The 16,971-nt window shown below is 55.7% G+C and overlaps 6 protein-coding genes across 6 annotated transcripts; 2 read left to right on the top strand and 4 right to left on the bottom strand.

The window, feature by feature from the left end:
- Window positions 1-1,391: 1,391 nt before the first annotated feature.
- Window positions 1,392-4,859, bottom strand: CDEST_01671 (Putative six-hairpin glycosidase superfamily, alpha-L-fucosidase). Its single transcript, XM_062917830.1, has one exon. The coding sequence runs from the start codon at window positions 4,089-4,091 to the stop codon at window positions 1,761-1,763; it is 2,331 nt and encodes a 776-aa protein (XP_062773881.1). The 5' UTR covers window positions 4,092-4,859; the 3' UTR covers window positions 1,392-1,760.
- Window position 4,860: 1 nt separating this feature from the next.
- CDEST_01670 (Putative major facilitator, sugar transporter, major facilitator superfamily) lies at window positions 4,861-7,002 on the top strand. Its single transcript, XM_062917829.1, has 3 exons — window positions 4,861-5,322; window positions 5,406-6,164; window positions 6,226-7,002. The coding sequence occupies exons 1-3, from the start codon at window positions 5,111-5,113 to the stop codon at window positions 6,884-6,886; spliced, it is 1,632 nt and encodes a 543-aa protein (XP_062773880.1). The 5' UTR covers window positions 4,861-5,110; the 3' UTR covers window positions 6,887-7,002.
- A 710-nt stretch (window positions 7,003-7,712) lies between these two features.
- CDEST_01669 (Putative isoprenylcysteine carboxyl methyltransferase) lies at window positions 7,713-8,806 on the bottom strand. Its single transcript, XM_062917828.1, has one exon. It carries the CDS (start codon window positions 8,715-8,717, stop codon window positions 7,983-7,985), a length of 735 nt encoding a protein of 244 aa, XP_062773879.1. The 5' UTR covers window positions 8,718-8,806; the 3' UTR covers window positions 7,713-7,982.
- A 1,855-nt stretch (window positions 8,807-10,661) lies between these two features.
- On the bottom strand, window positions 10,662-12,029 carry CDEST_01668 (uncharacterized protein; the record flags this gene model as incomplete). The annotated part of the gene is made up of 4 exons (XM_062917827.1): window positions 10,662-10,793; window positions 10,879-11,301; window positions 11,369-11,377; window positions 11,451-12,029. 4 exons carry the CDS (start codon window positions 12,027-12,029, stop codon window positions 10,662-10,664), a joined length of 1,143 nt encoding a protein of 380 aa, XP_062773878.1.
- A 1,682-nt stretch (window positions 12,030-13,711) lies between these two features.
- CDEST_01667 (Putative alpha/beta hydrolase-3) lies at window positions 13,712-14,916 on the bottom strand (the record flags this gene model as incomplete). Its single annotated transcript, XM_062917826.1, has 2 exons — window positions 13,712-14,787; window positions 14,850-14,916. 2 exons carry the CDS (start codon window positions 14,914-14,916, stop codon window positions 13,712-13,714), a joined length of 1,143 nt encoding a protein of 380 aa, XP_062773877.1.
- A 376-nt stretch (window positions 14,917-15,292) lies between these two features.
- CDEST_01666 (Putative short-chain dehydrogenase/reductase SDR, NAD(P)-binding domain superfamily) lies at window positions 15,293-16,664 on the top strand (the record flags this gene model as incomplete). Its single annotated transcript, XM_062917825.1, has 3 exons — window positions 15,293-16,156; window positions 16,230-16,460; window positions 16,530-16,664. The coding sequence occupies exons 1-3, from the start codon at window positions 15,407-15,409 to the stop codon at window positions 16,662-16,664; spliced, it is 1,116 nt and encodes a 371-aa protein (XP_062773876.1). The 5' UTR covers window positions 15,293-15,406.
- Between the last annotated feature and the right edge of the window lie 307 nt (window positions 16,665-16,971).

The raw sequence follows: 16,971 nt of genomic DNA, 5'->3' as shown, positions 1-16,971 counted from the left end.
CTTCCTGCTTGCTGCCCCTCCTTCGTCATTTTCCACACACGGGTCTTTGTCTGTGTCCGTACAGAGTACGTACCTCCAGTCACCCGCAACCCACGCCGGGAGAGAAGAAAAGAGACAAGCTTCTTCAGTCAACCACCTTGATTTATTCTCGTGTGCGCGCCAACACGTCAAGGGCGAAGCGAAACTGTCCGAACCAGGTTAATCCCATCTTGCATCGGGACCGCAGTGGGGGGCTCAAGTCTAACTACAGGTACTGTATGAATGCAGACGGAATATCCGTACAGATACTAACTATGCGACTCGGTCGTTCGCCATACCAACCCCTCTCTCGCTGCATCCGCGTGGCATATTTCGCACACTCGATTTTTAAAGATGCATAGACTATCCGTATTTTTGACAGAGTATCCGCACTTGCTTGGGGACGCACAACGTAATGAAACCATGCTCATGACCGATGGTACTCAGACTCATTCATCAGCGCTGCAGATCATCCATGGCTGCAAACTCAACCCGGCCCAACCCATCCCAACCTCGGACGACGGCTGCGAGCTGGGCCGCTCCCGGGCTGACTCGACCACCTCACCAGGGGCCATCCCAAGTTTCGCTTCATGCAATGCACTGATCCTTCTCGCCCCCCACCTTGCCCTTCAAGTCCCGTCTGCAGTCGATGCTGCAGTCGGTCCAGCGCTCTCTCTCTGTCTCCCTCTGTCTGTCTGCACGACTTGGCGCCCGCGCTCATCAAACTTCGTAGCAATGGGAGCTAGGCGAAGAAAAGTTGGACCTTTTGGAGATAATCGAGATCCGAAGTCGAAGAAAACCGCGAGGAAAAGCAAACATCAGATGCCATGTTTCAGGCGCCAAAGCACTACCCAACTGAATGCACCTAACCCATCATCCCCGGCCGCATGACAACCCACAACTCGGCACTCTCATGCTCCAATAGTAAGTCCAACATCCGTACACTACACACACACTAACGGCATCTTGATTGATGCCACGCGGGAGATCCTCTTCATAGAGCAGGGACGCCCGTTTGACTGCTCTGCGCATCTTCCGCTGGGCCAATTTCTGGCCGGCCCGTGATCGTCGTAGGCGTCGCAGACTACAGGCTCTCGCCTCCGTCTTCATGTCGCTTCCGAACAACGGGCCCCAACCCAATCGTGCATCAGAGCCGGCGCAACCTCTCGGCAGGTCCTGATCCAGTCGCCCAGAGACCGGTCTCGTCCGTCATAACCACGGCCGCTTGGCCGAAAGAGCCTTCGCAACAACCCCAAGTTTCACGCCAACCGCTCGGAAGTGGCGGTCATAGTGCGCGCGCTCTCGGACCATTTGCGCACTGCGGTCGCCCTCCGCCCACTGCGTGCACTGAAATCTCCGTCGCCAAATAACATGTGGGGATTTAGGGGTCCATGGGTCGTTTTCATCTTTCGCGGCGGCAGACAGCGTGGGATTGCTCTCTACACTAGACTCGGAGCTTGGAGCTTGGAACTTGGAACTTGGAGCTTACGCAAACTCAGTGACATGAGCTCTCGTATCCAAGATCCTCGAATACTCCAGGCCCTCCATTCAGCTTACAGGTTTTGCCAACTCTCTTGGGGAACACCTCGTCACCAGGGCCAAACTGGAATACGTCATGAAATGATACCGATGACATGAGCCGGCGCCATCATTCTTCCTACCAATGTTGGCGTCCACTGGGTCCATAAGTTTCGCCGCGAGCACGGCTGCGAGATGACCCCAAAAACCAATTAATCTCGCTGCTATCCTTGGCTTACGATATGATGCTTTGACTTGGGCGCAACGCCACACACAATAGTCCGAGAACCATTAGGGAAAACAATTTGAGCCTCAGCATCCTTCGTGGCAGGGCTCTCTACCATAACTGGCTCGACAATGCTGCCAGCTCGCCACATAAACGACACCAGCCAACCGCCCTTGGTGCAGCCACGTGTGAGCTCGCCCTCAGCCCAGCTCAGGGGGCACGATGGCAACAGTCGTATCTCGACCACTGCGGGCTTCGAAGCACTGGGCAACACGCTGGACTGTACCAAACACTCGAGGATACCGGCGCATCCGCCAAAGTTGCCGTCGATTTGGAATGGCGGATGGTTATCGAGCATGTTCGCCAGCGTCGAGCTGCTCAGCAACATGTCCATGTGTTGACCGCAGCCATCGGCGTCCAACAACCGGGCGTGAAGGTTCAGTAGCCACGCTCGACTCCATCCCGTATGGCCTCCGCCATGCGCCGCTCGTCGCTCAAGGACGCGTTTGGCGGCGGCAGCCAGCTCTGGCGTCCTGCGCGGGCTGATACTTTCCCCCGGGTAGAGACCGAACAGGTGAGACACATGTCGGTGGCCCGGTTCCAGCTCCTCATAATTCTTTAGGCCCCATTCCTGGATTAATCCATGGGCGTTGGTCATCAGTTCGGGCAGCTTGCCAAGTGCTTCCTTCACCTTGCTGCACAATGAATCGTTTGTCCCTAGCATGCTATTGCTCCAGAGGAACTTCTCGAACGCGATACGGATGATGGTCGTGTCGATACTGGATCCCTCGCAAAGAATACCGGCCTTGCCCGAGTTCGATATGAACGTGTTCTCGGGAGACAGCGAAGGATTCGTGACCAGGTACTTGCCGCACGACGAGGGGATCAGGAAGTCGAGGAGGAAGACGATGCAGCCCTCCAAGACGGCCGCCGCTCGACGATGAAGGCCGTCGTCGTGGTGATACTGCAGCATCTCAAATACGTCAATACACAGCCAGACTCCTCCGAGAGGCCAGATGGTCGAAGGCATCCATCGATCTTGGGGGTCCGTATCTGCCCAAATGTCTGTGTTGTGGTGCGCACACCACCCTCTGCACCCGTACATGGTCTTCGCCGTCCTCCGTCCCCTCTCGGCCATGCGCTCCAGCAGATCGAGGACGGGTATGGCGCATTCGACGAGGTTGCAAGGCCCAGCTGGCCAGTAGTTCATCTGGAGGTTGATGTTGATGGTATACTTGGATCCCCAAGGTGGAGCGAAAGAGGGATTCCAGATGCCCTGCAGCGTCGCAGGCAGCGCCTTCTCAGCGTGCCGGCTCGACGATATAAGTAGATATCTACCATAATTATGGTAAAGAGCCACGAGACCAGCATCACGCCCTTTCTCGATCCGTATATCTGTCGGATTGTGGCTGGCGTCTGGCCACATGCGAAGGGCGGTTCGTCCGAAGAGGCTCTGATAGTCGCTCCGATGTTGTCTGATCAAGTCGTCCCACGGGAGGTCCAATGCCTTTCTTACGTCTTCGGTGGCAACCGTCTCAGGATGGAGTGTTCGATACGTCGTCTGGGCACCAATGGCGATCGTGCATGACGACGACTTCACCACCAAGGAGTTGCCGATAGCATCCACGGAGCCTTGAGCATCGTGACAAGCAACTCCAAGGACGATGGAGAGCCGGTTACTGTTTCGACCACCAGGCGTCGCGTTCAACACGATCCGTCCGTCGTTTGCTTCGATGCTGTCGAGGAATTCGTTCGTCTCCCACTCAATTTCGCTGACGCGGTTGAGTCGCACCACGAACCGCGTTGGTTCGGAGGCCGTCACCCTAAAGGCCAGGACGTTGTTTGGGAAGCTGGCTATGGCATCACGACGGTAAGAGACCCCTCGGCTTTGGTACTCTACTGTCGTCTGTGCTGTGTTGAGGCACAGGTGCCGGCGATAGCCCGTCACGTCTTCGACGGCATGGCCGAGCTCGATGGTGCAAGTGCCCAGCGGCTCATAGTGCCGCATGCTCGCGGGCGTCGAGAAGAAGGCCTCACGGACCAGAGACTCGGCCTCGGCGTGCCTTTCATCTCGGATGAGCTGACGGAGTTTCGGCAAGTGGCGGAGGGCATCCTTTGGAGTCCTGTCCTGCGGGCCGCCGTACCAGACCGAGTCCTCGTTCAGCTGGACGAGTTCGGTCCCTGTTCGACCATAGACCATGGCCCCCAGCCGCCCGTTGCCGATTGGCAGGGCCTCAGCCCACCCGGACGCGGGGGACTGGTAGTGCAGATGGGAAGATTGGTCGCCCTGGTCGGGGCCGGACGTCTCTGAGCCATGCTGGCGGGACATGATGTGTTGGAACGACGAGCCGGTATGCCGGTGTCCGGATCAGTCCAAGTCGGGGACGGTCTGGTTTAGCCTGGGTCTTTGGCTACCTGTTTGACCTTGGGGAGGAGATGCCGCCGCCACCATCGGTTGGACCACTGGAACTTTATGGGAAGACAGGCAGAAAAGTCTGATGGGCTGTCGATCGAGTGCCATATTTGTCTCGTGTAGCTGTGCAGCTAGCGATTTGCCGCCTCTTCCAACCACACCACGACGGAACTGAGCGGCCCTAGACAGTTTAAACCCCAGACAACCCACGATTAGCCGGGGTAGACGGCCGGTGTCGTATCATTTGAGGGAAAATTGGCTCAGGGGAGAAGTGTGGGGTAGCCGGCCGGCAGCCGTCTCCAGCCAATCATCACGGGTCAAAGCAGGCCGAATATCCTCATTCCGGCGGTGGTGTGGTGGCTGGTCTGGTGCAGCTGCATTTTTGTATTGCCGCCAGGGCCAATCATGATTGACCAAAGCCGCTGCCCGTCTGCGTTGCAGCGTGGATCTTGGGGGAGATGCAGACCTTGGTGATCTGCTTGCGGATGGACGAAATCGGCATTCATTGGGCCCGAACTGGCATGCCTACAGGAAACATCCCATGTGAACCACATGGCCGGTTGGACGCCTCTGAGGGGGAGTCTGGGGTCAAATCCCATCTCCAGGGTTCGAGACCTAGCTATCGGAAGGGGATTCCGCGTTGCACCAGGAGCGTAGAGGAGGGTAACAATGCAGGATGGAAAAGTGCCACCCACCCTGGGTCGTCTCCCATTACCTATGCTTGAGGTTGGGGAATCTCTATATATCCGCCGAAGCACCACTTACTGCAACTCGAACGACTCGGACCCAGGAATTCGGGCTTCTCGTTCATCTTTGCAGCGTTTCCTCCTAGTTGCTAAACCTCTCCCTCTCTTCTCTCTATCTCCATCTCCGCCTTGGTTAACGAGGCTGCGAGGACCCCCTCATCTGTGTTCTCAACACTGTTACCAATCAGCATGGCGCCCCGTGATGAAGTTGACCAAACGGTCGTCTACCACGACGATGTCACCCAGGCGAGCAAGTTGGGCTTGGCCGTTGACGAGGTTGCGGCCACCCGTATCTCCGAGGCCGACATGATGCGCAAGTCTGCCGAAGCCTTCACCATGAAGTCCCGGTCTGGCCTTTTGGTCGTCGGCTACATGTTTGTCATGGGCTGTAACCAGGCAGGGTAATGATTGCTTTTCCTCATTTTACGTTTTCTAACTTGCTTCCCCGAGATGATAGAAGCACAAGCTAATCCCATTGGAACAGTTACGGAGTCGACTGGGGTGTCATTGGTGGCATCAACTCGAACGACCGCTGGCACGACTACTACGGATTCCCCAACGCCGGCGTCATCATTTCCACGATCAACGCCCTGATGCAGATCGGCGGCTTCCTGGGCGCTCCCTTCCTCAGCTGCGCCGATATCCTTGGCCGTCGTGGTATCAACTTCCTCGGCAACTTTCTCGTCATCATCGCCGCCATCATGCAGGCCATGGCCCCGAACCTGGCCTGCCTCATGGTCGGCCGACTCGTGCTCGGCTTCGGCACGGCCTTGTGCACGGCGCCGCAGTACGTCGCCGAGATTGCGCCCATCCATCTCCGCGGCCGTATCGTCGGCATCTTCGGCGCCTTCTTCCAGGTCGGCTCCATGATGATGATTGGCATCATGATGGGCCTCACCAAGTTCGACAGCGACTGGCAGTGGCGCTTGGCCTTCTTCATCCAGGCCATCTTCCCACTCCTTGTCTGCATCTTCATCTACATCCTCTGCCCGGAATCCCCTCGTTTCCTCTACATGCGCGGCAAGAAGGACGAAGCTCGCCGCGTCATCGCGCGTTACATGACCACGAGCAACGACATTAACCACGAAATTGTCGACCTCATGATCCTCCAGATCGAGGAGTCCATCGAGACGACCAAGGCCGGCTTCCGGGCGACGTGGGACTTCCGCGTCTTCTTCACTCGCCCCGTCTGGTTCCGGACATTTGTCCTGGCTGTCTATGCCGTCTTCCAGCAGTGGAATGGGTACGTGTCCGCCCCCGATTTTTCGTCGATGATCCCTTTGCTAATGGAGATTTATGAACAGAGGCGGAATCATCGGCTACTATCTCTCCCCGGCGCTCGACACCATTGGCATTACAGGACAGCTCGAACAGCTCGGTATCAACCTCGGCTCCATTTCCATCTACTTCGTTTTCACGCTCTTTGGGTCCTACATCATTGACTATTTCCGCCGCCGCACGCTCATTTTCGCCGGACTGATCTCCATCATCATTGCGCAGACGGCCGTGACCATCACGAGTTGGCAGTACAATCTGACCGAGTCCAAGACGACGGCCATCCTGACAATCGTGTGGATCTACTGCTTCCAGATCTGCAGCGCCACCTTCATCGCCACGATGCACAACCTCTACCCCGTCGAGCTGCTGTCACTGCCGCTACGCGCCAAGGGCATGGGCGTCTTCGCCATGTTCCAGGCCATCGCCGCTGTCATCCACAACTACGGCATCGGCATCGGCATCGCGAAGATCGGGTACAAGATCTGGGCCGTTTACATCATCTACAACTTCCTCCAGATCTTCCTCAGCTACTTTGTCTTCCCCGAGACGAGCAAGCTGAACCTCGAGGAGATCGACACCATCTTCGAGACGTCGGGCACCCAGCCTGTCAAGCTGAGCATAAAGATCGCCGACGCCAAGGCGGCCAAGAAGAAGCTCGACCGCCAGAACGCGACGACGAGCACTTGATGCGTTGCTGCTGTTGCAGGGGTCGTGGGGGATGTTGTGTGTTCGTATGAGGGTAGCGTGTTTGTGTGTTCGTAGGCATGATATCCAATTGAATTGAGCATTACTAAAGAGCTACTGGGTTTGTTTTTCTCAAATACTGCATCGTGTTATGGGAGAACTTCTTGTCCCTTGCGTGATGCCACCGGGCTACCGACGGAATGTAAAGGAGTACGATGCGCTTCGGTGAGAAACCGGAGTGTATCCACTTTTGCCGAACCCCATGCCGTCCCGTGCTTCGGGGGAGCGGGCGGGGTTGTAAGCATGGCGATTCCGCGTGTGAAGTTGCTCTTCTTTGAGAGCACTCATATCCGCTGGGAGAAGAATAACAAGAACAAGGAGGGGGAATGAGAAATATGCGCGCATCCACAAACCCTTACGCCGAGACCAGAACTCTCAACATCATCATCAGAGGAACCAGAACAAAACAAAAATTCATCCCTTGATGGAGAAGATGGTTTGTGACAAGAGTGGGATTCGAACCCACGCCAATTACTTGACTAGCACCTGAAGCTAGCGCCTTAGACCGCTCGGCCATCTTGCCTGATGGTTGTTGAAGAAAGTTAAGTGCAGCATCCAACAAGAAAGATTGGTGGTGAGGGCAAAGGCCCTGGGAGTGGGGAAATGTGCATCATTTGGTTGAGATGGACCCGTTTTGGTTGTGGAACTCAAAAGAGCCCGTTGACCCGCTCGAGTCAGGTTCGGGTGAGTTGGATTAGGTAGGCCTATTGGAACTTGAACCACGCGTGTCGTAGAGAAAGCAAGACGGTAAGAGGTACTCAGACTATAACGTCTCGGATGAGACCGAATAAAGAGATTTGATTCTATGTTCATCTTGAGAGGATGCAATGCAAGCGGTTTCCAAAAGAGGAAATGCTGTAAAAATAAATAAAACAAAGACTGATGAAGCAGTGTGAACCGCATTTCCATGTCTGCAGTCTCTGTACACCTGGCTAAACCCATGACAAAAAGACCTGGCTTGCTTCCAGGTCAACAGAAAGCCGCACGACGCCTGTATCCTCCTCCTCCTCCTCCTCCTCCTCCTCCTCCACTACCAAATTCAGAATACATACGGGATGAAACGCGCCGTCGAGGCATGCCAGCGCTCCCACTTCTCCCCGAACTCGGACCGCAGCATGCGCTCCTCCTCCCGGACTCTGGTCCACACGCCGAACAGGAACACCAGGCACGCCGCGGGCCCCAGGACCCAGTCGACGGCCGTCAGGGCGCGGTGCAGTGCGGGCGGGACCCAGCAGCTCAGCACGCCGTCGAGCCGCGCGAGCAGAGCGACGTTGGAGAGCACGAGGACCACGACGCCCGTGTAGCTCGGGTGCTGCACGAGGGCGTAGATGCCCGTGGTCTTGAGGCGGTCCGGCTTGGCGAGGTCGAAGGTGAAGTCGCTGCCGAGCGAGCGGTAGGGCCCGAGGCGCAGCGGGACGCCGGCGAGGAAGAGGGCGGCGAGCGGCAGCAGTGTCGAGGGCGACCAGGTCGTCAGGGAGGGGCTCAGGCCGTTCTCGGCGCCGTGGCGGAGGACGGCGGGGGGGATGTCCGGGTGGAAGAAGGCGAGGGCCGCGAGGTGAAGGGACAGGAGGGCGAGGGGCAGGAGGATGACCTTTGGGGTGTGCCGGTGGGTGAGGTTCATCCAGCGGATCGAGTCTGCGTGCTCCGGGGGCGGGCGCTCCGAGTCGTCGCCGGATTTCTTCGGCGGGCCGGGGTTGGGGTTGCGGAGGGCGATGTAGGTCCCGGCCGACGAGGCCAGGATCGCGAGGGAGAGGGACGTCTGTGATAGGTTCATCCTGTTGAACAAGGGAGATGATGGAACAATCTTCCTTTTGTTTTGAGGAGGGGGGGGGACCTGAGGCCGGTGGATAGAGATGAGACGAGATGAGATGGGTGAATAATTGAATGAGTGAGTGAGTGAGTGAGTTCAGACATGGCGAGAAAGTGGTGGCAAAAGCACGGGCCTTCCCTATCGTTCGGTACTTGCGTTCCGCTACATTTTAAAGAGGGGCTGGAGGTTCTTCTGATACTCTCCCCCTATGTACGGCCAACCACACAGTGCTGACTTTGCCACCAACTCTCCAGGAGCATCTCTCATTGAACCAACCTCTCCACTGGTTCTTCCACGGCGACTCTTCGTGAGTTTGCGCATTCCGTTCTTAATAGACTGTTCACCGAAGATTTTGGCCTCCTCACATGTTCTCAACTGACCTGCCAGCATTACCAACTGCCATGCCCAGACTCGAGAACCGCCAGGGAGCCGCCCTTCCGATGTTCTATGTTCGGGCTGCCTATGGACTCATTTGTTGTTATCAGCATGAACCATCAAGTTAAGGCCAGCGCGATTTACTGCCATTTGACCTCCCGTACAGTACAACAGTACTGCCAACTAGCCAGCCTCTCGTAGCTCATGGTGTCCATTCCGTCGTGGAAGGCATTCTTTGCGATTGCTGTGAGGCTTGGCAGACCCTCCTTCGTCATAATTACTCGCCGTCATCGCATTGAAATCCGCAGAACCGGACCAGAACAATGACACCAAGCGGTTCGATGTCATCGGCCTGGGCGAATCTTGATACAGGGCACGCCAAATGGGCCAACACGGGCGCCATCGAAGCTGAAAGCGTTCTTCATACCTCAAGATCATTGAGCTCCATGTGGGTGCTTGTGTCGTCATACCAAGCCCCCCGACGGAACACATCCTGAAAATGGGAATTGAGGGATTTAATAGAATGCGCCGCAATTCCGAAATGGTGCAGCAAACCAAGCGCCTTGAGGATCGAGGGTTTGTTCATACTCTGCCGCTGACCAACCGTGATGAGCCTCGAGACTGCAAGCCTCGTCCGCAGGCGTGTAATACGGAGGAAGCAAGCTATCAGATTGATTAGTAAGTAAGTTCATGAGCCCCACGAGCTCCGTGATGCCAGCGGCTCGTGTGGTAATTTCCGCGAGGCGAATGTTTTCAACTTTGGGGGTGGTTTCCTGAATGCAAAAGCAGAGCGCTCTCACATCGAATATTGTGATGAGAATGTGACAGCCGCCAGTGCTGGCAACGCTGTGACTGTTAGGAAGGCAGAATGAGATACAGTTAAAATTTCACCTAAAAGATTCCAGTATGGGAGCCCCGATACCTTTCAAACGTGTACACTGCCTTTATGAGACTGATAGTTGCTCGGCATCCATGTAAGGTTGGAAATGATCTTCGGACATACTTCAAAAAAGCATAGCGTTTGGAGAGGGCTGAGTTCTCTCGCAAAACAAGAATCGGAATGACTGCGGCTCATCCAGTTCAGAGGAGGTTTACTTTATGTGCGAGCTTGACTTCACAAACGTGGGCGTAAGACATCACACCATATCATAGGTTGGTTGCTGTTGGCCGTAAGGAAGAGACAGAGAGGCTTAGGTATACAAACTAGTGTCGGATGGTTTTTTTAAAAGTAGTCAAGGTAAGTAAAGCCTTTTAGCTATCATAGCCGGTTCTTATGGCATTGCTAGGGGCGGGACATTATAACTCTGTATTTTATATACTCCTTACTTCGTTTGAAGTCTTGCATAGTCGAAACGCTCTGTTTCTGTTTCTGCAATATGTAGACACCGGCCTTCCGCCGTATTGAGAAAAGAAAAACGGCCCGAGCCATCGTCACCGAAATCAACGAGCGTATCTATTCTAGGCCTCGCACAGCGGGCAGCAGTTCACCCATATACACACCGAGTTGAACTCAGGGCCCTGTGAACCGACTGTTTATACCTCTTGGACAATCCTTACCTCCGGGCCTTCGATCTTCTTGACCTTCCGCCCCTCCCACCAAGACATCAGACCCGCAAGCATAGCTACACCGCATCCTAAACCGATGAATGTGCCAGTCGCCCATGCCTAGCTTTCGTGTCAGTTTCCAGAACAACAGGGGGCAAACGTCGGCGGAGGACCCATGGTCGTTGTCGAGCTGCGTGTCACTTACAGGTCGGTCAAGCCGATTGTATCCCCACATGAAGTAGCACAGGATGGCCTGCAGGAAGGTGTTGAGGACCATCATCCAGATGGTGAAGCCGAGCTTCCAGAGCGGCGTCGGCGGCGCGACCTGGCCTGTAAAGGTCTCGGGGGCCTTCTCGGCGTCGACGGCCCACGCGGGCGGCCTAAACCAGCCCTTGTTCTGCGCGGCGAGCCTGAGCATGGCGGCCTGGTTCCGGAAGTTGACGGCCCGGACGTAGAGGTACAGATCGCGGAAGCGCCACGGGGCGAGGCCGAAGCCCGTGACGCAGAACAGGGCGTTGAGGATTTGGCTGGAGATCTCGAGCCACTTCTTCCGGGGCGAGTTGTCGTCGTCGGCGGTGGGGTAGTTCATCGCCGGGGCGGCCTTGAGCAGGAGGAAGAAGAGCATGGCCTGTCGCGGTGAAAAGGTCAGTATCACGGCCTCGGTTCAGTCATTTAGTTCGCCATGCAATACTTACTCCCCAGGCCTACAGAGTTGGTAGTTATCAGCAAATTGGACGTCTCAGAAATGGATCACAGTGGACCAGGTTTAAAACTTACGACAATGTTCAGACAGTAAATGGTGATGATGAAGCCGGAGGGCGTGAGAAAGAACTTCCAAAACGCCTTCAGGCCGTTGTTGATGGTCGTCTTCCACGGGGCCTTTTCGTTGGCCATGTGCTTCTGGTGCAGGCTCTGCCGCCGGCGGAGCTGCTGGCCGTCGCTCGGCAGCAGGCTCTCGTGCGTCCCAGGCCGGGCGTCGTCCGATGTGTCGGCCGGTGCGGACAGCTCCTCGGCCTCCCGGATGTTCTCGGACTTGTCGCTGAAGACGTTGCGGAACCCAGGCTGCGCGTTGTTAGACAAGGTTGACGCGCGCCGGCCCACGGCGGGCCTGACGAGCGCGAGGTCGCCCTGGGGCTCCTGGACGGCGTAGCGCGCCGAGTGGCCCTGCGCCGTGAAGGCGATGTTGTCGCCGCCCGAGTCCGGGTCTCGGAGCTCGGTGAGGTTGGGCGCCTGGGCGATTGCCGTGCCGGCGGCCTGCCACATGCCCAATTGAGGGTTCGCGTTTATGACGGAGATGGAGGCGCTCCTGACGCGGCTGACGATGCTGCCATTGTCGGCGGATGGTGATTCAGCCATGGCTGAGGAGGGCGAGGATGATGAGAAGGAAAGTCTCTCCGTGCTGTCGTAGAGGTGTCGGATGCTGCGGGAAGTTCACCGGACGTCGCGGGACGTGCAATGAGTGGCGCGAATGGCGTCCGGCGGGCAGTTATTACGTTGTCGGAGAGGGAACTGGTTTGATGCGAGACACCTCGCACGTCAAAAACATGTCAAAGCCGAGAGGTACAAACAAACCCTTTCAGGAACATCCATCACAAGGGACGACGGGCAAAGGAAGAAGAGGAAGAAACGCCCCTCAAGTGGGGGGGGCGGCCGGCATCCGCGTATTTGGTACGACGAACAGCGTATTGGTGCTATTCCACATCAAGCCCATGGAAAACTTTACGCAAAATGTTGCCTGTCAGCCCCATGTATCCATCCTGGACCATCCCTACGAGGTACGCGGACTTTGAAGGCAGATCCCGGCTTAGCTGAAGCCAAGGGACTGCCGTTATTAGTTAGTTTACATGCTTCTCGCACGCTCCGACCCCCGGTTCCCACCGTTTTCAACCCCTAACACGGCTTGGCGAGGGTCGCTTTCGGCTTGATATACCGCGTTGCTGGAGTGGCACGAGTCACGGGAGCAATCTCCTTTCCAAAAGGTCACAAAAGGAAGGCCAATGGGAACAGCAAGATTTGGAGAGAAAAAAGGAAACACACAGCAGCGAGGCGATATAAATATAGATTCCTAGCAGTTGATATCTTTGTTTATCGGCAAAAGTCTTTCTCATCCCTTGTTTCAACGCCGATCGCGAAATACTTTCTCCCAGAGAAAGTCAACTGCAGCTGTAGTATGAAATTGGAAACAACATCATTTTATTTTTATTTTTATCACAGTGGCAGGTCAACGGCAGTAGAGACCACACACACTCACACTAGAGTCACCAAATGGCACGTTGCACATAGCATCACGCCCCAAGCCAATATCTTATAATTGAAAAGGTATGGTCTTATTGGGGGTTCTCTTTTGGCGTGTTCGTAGCAAGGCATCACGCGAAAACGAGTTGCAGCGGGAAGAAGCAGGATACCTGGACTTCGTGTAGAATCTATGATGGAACTGACGCCCCTTAACTTGACCACCCACGCTACCCCGCGCTCCAGGAAATGAATCTGTTTTCGGAAGCAGTTGAAATATATATCGAAGAGAAATATCCCGTCTTTTGGGGCGTTCCTTTTATCCAACCATACCCTCCGTCGCCTGTGCCTGCCATCATATATATTAGACCGACGATGTGATCCGAATCGCATAGCCTTTGCCATCCCAGCTTGCATTCACACAGGTCAGGCGGTCTATTGGGACCTCTACTGGTGCTTATGAGCCTACACCTATCGAAAGGAACATTTTCACAGTCAACTGGGCACCTCCGGAAAACGATGCGTAAGTCGACGGGCGGCACTGGGGTGGATGGCCTTGACGGAGGACTCCAGTTCGCTTGTTTTCTAGGCCTTGCAGTCGGCTGAAGCTGAGCTCTTGGAGAGGAAGCAGAGCATGAATGGCAACCACTTGATAAATATCGGTGAGATGGGCCACTAAGGGTACTCAGGATCTGCCGGCAGGAAGATGCGATGGATTTTCTCTCGTGACTTCAGAAAGACAAGCTAGTTGATTTCTGGGTAGACTGTAGGTCCGGACATTGCTCGACTTCACAACGACCACGGGGTCACGCAAGACATTTCGAAGCCCACTGCCTCATCCTTTTCGTAGCATCCCCTACTGCATCGAACTCCCCCTCAAGCAATATGGAATCGTGGACCTCGTTGGCGGCGACGTCCAGCTTGAAATCAAGGTCCGGGTTCCGTCGTCTCACGGCCTCGGCAAACGCCCTGACATCGTCTCGGAACACCTCCTGCGCGCCGGTGGTGATGTAGATCGACTTGCTCACGGCCTGGATTTCGCCGAACCACTCGAGGTCACCGTCCAAAGGCATCGGTTGGTGCGGGTTCGAGACCTTTTGCTTCGCGAAGTCGGCGGGGAAGATGTATCGACTTCCCTTGGAGACGATGGCGGCCGAGAGCATGTCCACGCGGTGGTTGTCGCGAAAAGAAGCAGTGTCCGTCCGGACGGTGAGCAAGGGTGAGACCATGAACACGCCGGCCAGCGGGCCCGAGAGGCGGACGGTCTCAACCTCGGGGTGCGGGTGAAGGATGTGGTTGAGCACCTGGCAGGCCAGGTTGCCACCGGCCGAGTCGCCCCCGATCACCAAGTCGCCGGGCGCAATGCCGGATCTTAGAAGGTGGTTGAGCGCAGCAACGGCCTGCCGCAGCTGCGTCGGGTACCTGACACCGGGGCAGAGAGTATACTCGAGGACGGCAACGGCCACCTCGTCCTTCGCGCCGGGCCCGTTGTCAACGTAGCAGTTCCAGCACCAGGTGAAGTGGCCCAAGCCGACGGGGGCGACATATCCGCCTCCGTGGAAGAAGAGCACGACTTTTGTGGCTTTCCTGCGGTCTCCGAGCCACATGATGTTGGCGCCCGCTTCTTTGAGTGGTTCCACGTCTCCCCGCAATCGATTGAGGGCACCGACGTTGCCCAGACGAGAGACCTTGGCCCTTTGCTTTGCAATCCATTGCGGATAAACCTGTCGGGCAGGGGCCGCGAGGTATTGCATCTCACGGGGTTCCAAGTAGCCGAGGGCAAGGCGATATTGGGCGCTTAAGAGCCAGAGCCTGATTGAGATTCCGCGTCGGATGGCGAGTGGGAGCCCGCGTAACAGGATTGAGAGGAATATAACCAAGGCTGTGCACATATGCATAAGTGAAGGCCCGGGTCAGGATAAACGTGACGCGATCTAGACGTACCGAAGGGCAGGCGGAAGATCAGCCCTAGCACTCCAAAGAGGCCCAGTTTGGTCTGCGGCGAAGTCATGATTGAATGTCCGATGCTGTTTGACAATATGTTGGGAGAGTGGTGAGAGATGAAAGATCGCGAAATCCTCAACGTCGCGAGGTTCGAAGGTGAGTTGTATCGTTCAGCCGCGAGATCGACGGAACCCGCGGAATGAGTCCACATGCAGGGGCCGAGGTTCAGTTCACCTCGGCCCCAAAGCTTGGCAGGCGTTTTTTGGCCTTTTGACATCATAGGCCGGCTGCCGGAAAGCTTCCTGCTCGTTTCAACGCCACCACGGCGATCCGTTGGAGGCATCGGAATGGCCCCGACACGATGGGGCCGGCCGGGATTGTTCCATCGTCTCAAGTTTGCTCGCAAAGGACGCACAGACGGAGCAGGCATGGCATTGTTCAAATAACTCTGGGCATTTTGCCTTATTTCTTCCTTTATTCGAGGACTGAGACGCTACTACCCAAGCCATGACTTTCGTCATTTCCTGTTGCCAGTTGGTATTCGACGTGCCGGCATCATGACGACTCTGCTTAGAGACTTGACGATAGACACGGTTGCTGTGGTGCTCCGCAGAACCATACTCAACCCTGGGCTCACTGCCCCGGTGGCAGCAGCGGTTACTTGGATGTTAGAACCCGACACGTTCGGTTCCCGTGGATTGCACACAAGCCTTTTTCAACTTGGCCTGGCGGCATGGATTCTTACGGCGGTCGGTCTGGTTCTGCGGCTCCACGAGCAGCTGAACATGTGGACCGCCAACAATTGGACAAGAGACAGCACCTGGGACTGGGACAAGGAGATCGTGCTCATCACCGGAGCCAGTAGTGGTATCGGCGCCACCATGGCTCAGCAACTTATAGCCCGGAATCATCGTACGAAGGTCGTTGTCGTGGATTACGTTCCTCTCACTTGGCAGCCGATACCAAGGTCAGATGTCCGGTACTTCAAATGCGACCTTAGCGACCAAGCCGCCATCAGGGACCTATGTGATCGTGTCAGACGCGAAGTGGGAGACCCGACTGTTCTGGTTAACAACGCTGGCCTCTCACGCGGGTTCACGGTGCTGGACGGGACTTATGCGGACGTCGAGCTGACGATTAACACGAACCTGGTCGCCCCTTTTCTGCTGGTTAAGGAGTTTCTCCCGCAGATGGTGGAGTCGAATCACGGCCATATCATCCACGTGGGTTCTATGAGCTCGATGATGCCGCCTGCTAGGATCGCCGACTACGCGGCCACGAAGGCCGGCTTGATCGCTCTCCACGAAGTATGCATCAACAGCTCACAAAACAACTTTGTTTGGTCACATGCCGGAGGTTGCTGATGCGGATGTAACACAGGCCCTTCAACTCGAACTCAAGTACATCCATCAAGCGCCCAAGGTGCGTTTGACCCTTGGGATTTTCAGCTTCATCAGGACGCCCCTGTTCAGGGGCCAGACGGGTCAATCGTATTTCTTGTTCCCGCTTCTTGAATCGGAGACAGTGGCCCGGCGTCTTGTGGACACCCTCTACAGCGGCCTCGGGAAGACGATATACTTGCCCGGCATCATGCGATACGTGGCGATGCTGGTAAGTCATTGGTTTAAGGGAGTGAATTACGCTGAATAGTGTACTAACAAATAATCGTGTTTTCACCAGCGGGGTGGTCCTGAGTGGCTTTTGAAGATGTCCAGAGAGAAAACCCAGAAGATCAAGGTTGATTACGTGGGTTACCAAAAGGTCAATAGCAAGACTGGGAAGTTGGAACCCCCGGGAGGTAGCAGTTTGGACTGAATATCAAAGCGTGAACATAAGGAGAAATCTATTTGGGGTGTTGATGGTTGTGAAGACCGGTTCATAATCACGACGATAGCTATGATTTCCCTGTGACATATGATGAACCAATCCTATTTCGCGCCAGTACAATTTTCCACTTGACAAAATTATGTTCAATCTTTCCAGACGTGATCTGAAGCCGTACTAAATGGGAATGAAAGCTGTCGTGACTTTTCTCTGACGAGGAGCACAAGCACACGCACACGCCTCGCCGCTGGCAAGACTCAAAGTGTGTTTGTGGCGAGAAGGGGGAGCTCGGTAACTT

Source organism: Colletotrichum destructivum, chromosome 1, assembly GCF_034447905.1.
Source record: "Colletotrichum destructivum chromosome 1, complete sequence".
NCBI lineage: Eukaryota > Fungi > Ascomycota > Sordariomycetes > Glomerellales > Glomerellaceae > Colletotrichum > Colletotrichum destructivum.
The sequence above is the reverse complement of the archived record's forward strand: the minus strand, read 5'-3'. Positions and strand labels throughout refer to the sequence as shown.

Bases quoted from the DNA above. Each gene is read 5' to 3' on its own strand.
- CDEST_01671 (XM_062917830.1), bottom strand. From the start codon at position 4,091: ATGTCCCGCCAGCATGGCTCAGAGACGTCCGGCCCCGACCAGGGCGAC.
- CDEST_01670 (XM_062917829.1), top strand. From the start codon at position 5,111: ATGGCGCCCCGTGATGAAGTTGACCAAACGGTCGTCTACCACGACGAT. The intron at 5,323-5,405 runs GTAATGATTGCT...CCATTGGAACAG, and splicing joins ATGGGCTGTAACCAGGCAGG to TTACGGAGTCGACTGGGGTG. The intron at 6,165-6,225 runs GTACGTGTCCGC...ATTTATGAACAG, and splicing joins GTCTTCCAGCAGTGGAATGG to AGGCGGAATCATCGGCTACT.
- CDEST_01669 (XM_062917828.1), bottom strand. From the start codon at position 8,717: ATGAACCTATCACAGACGTCCCTCTCCCTCGCGATCCTGGCCTCGTCG.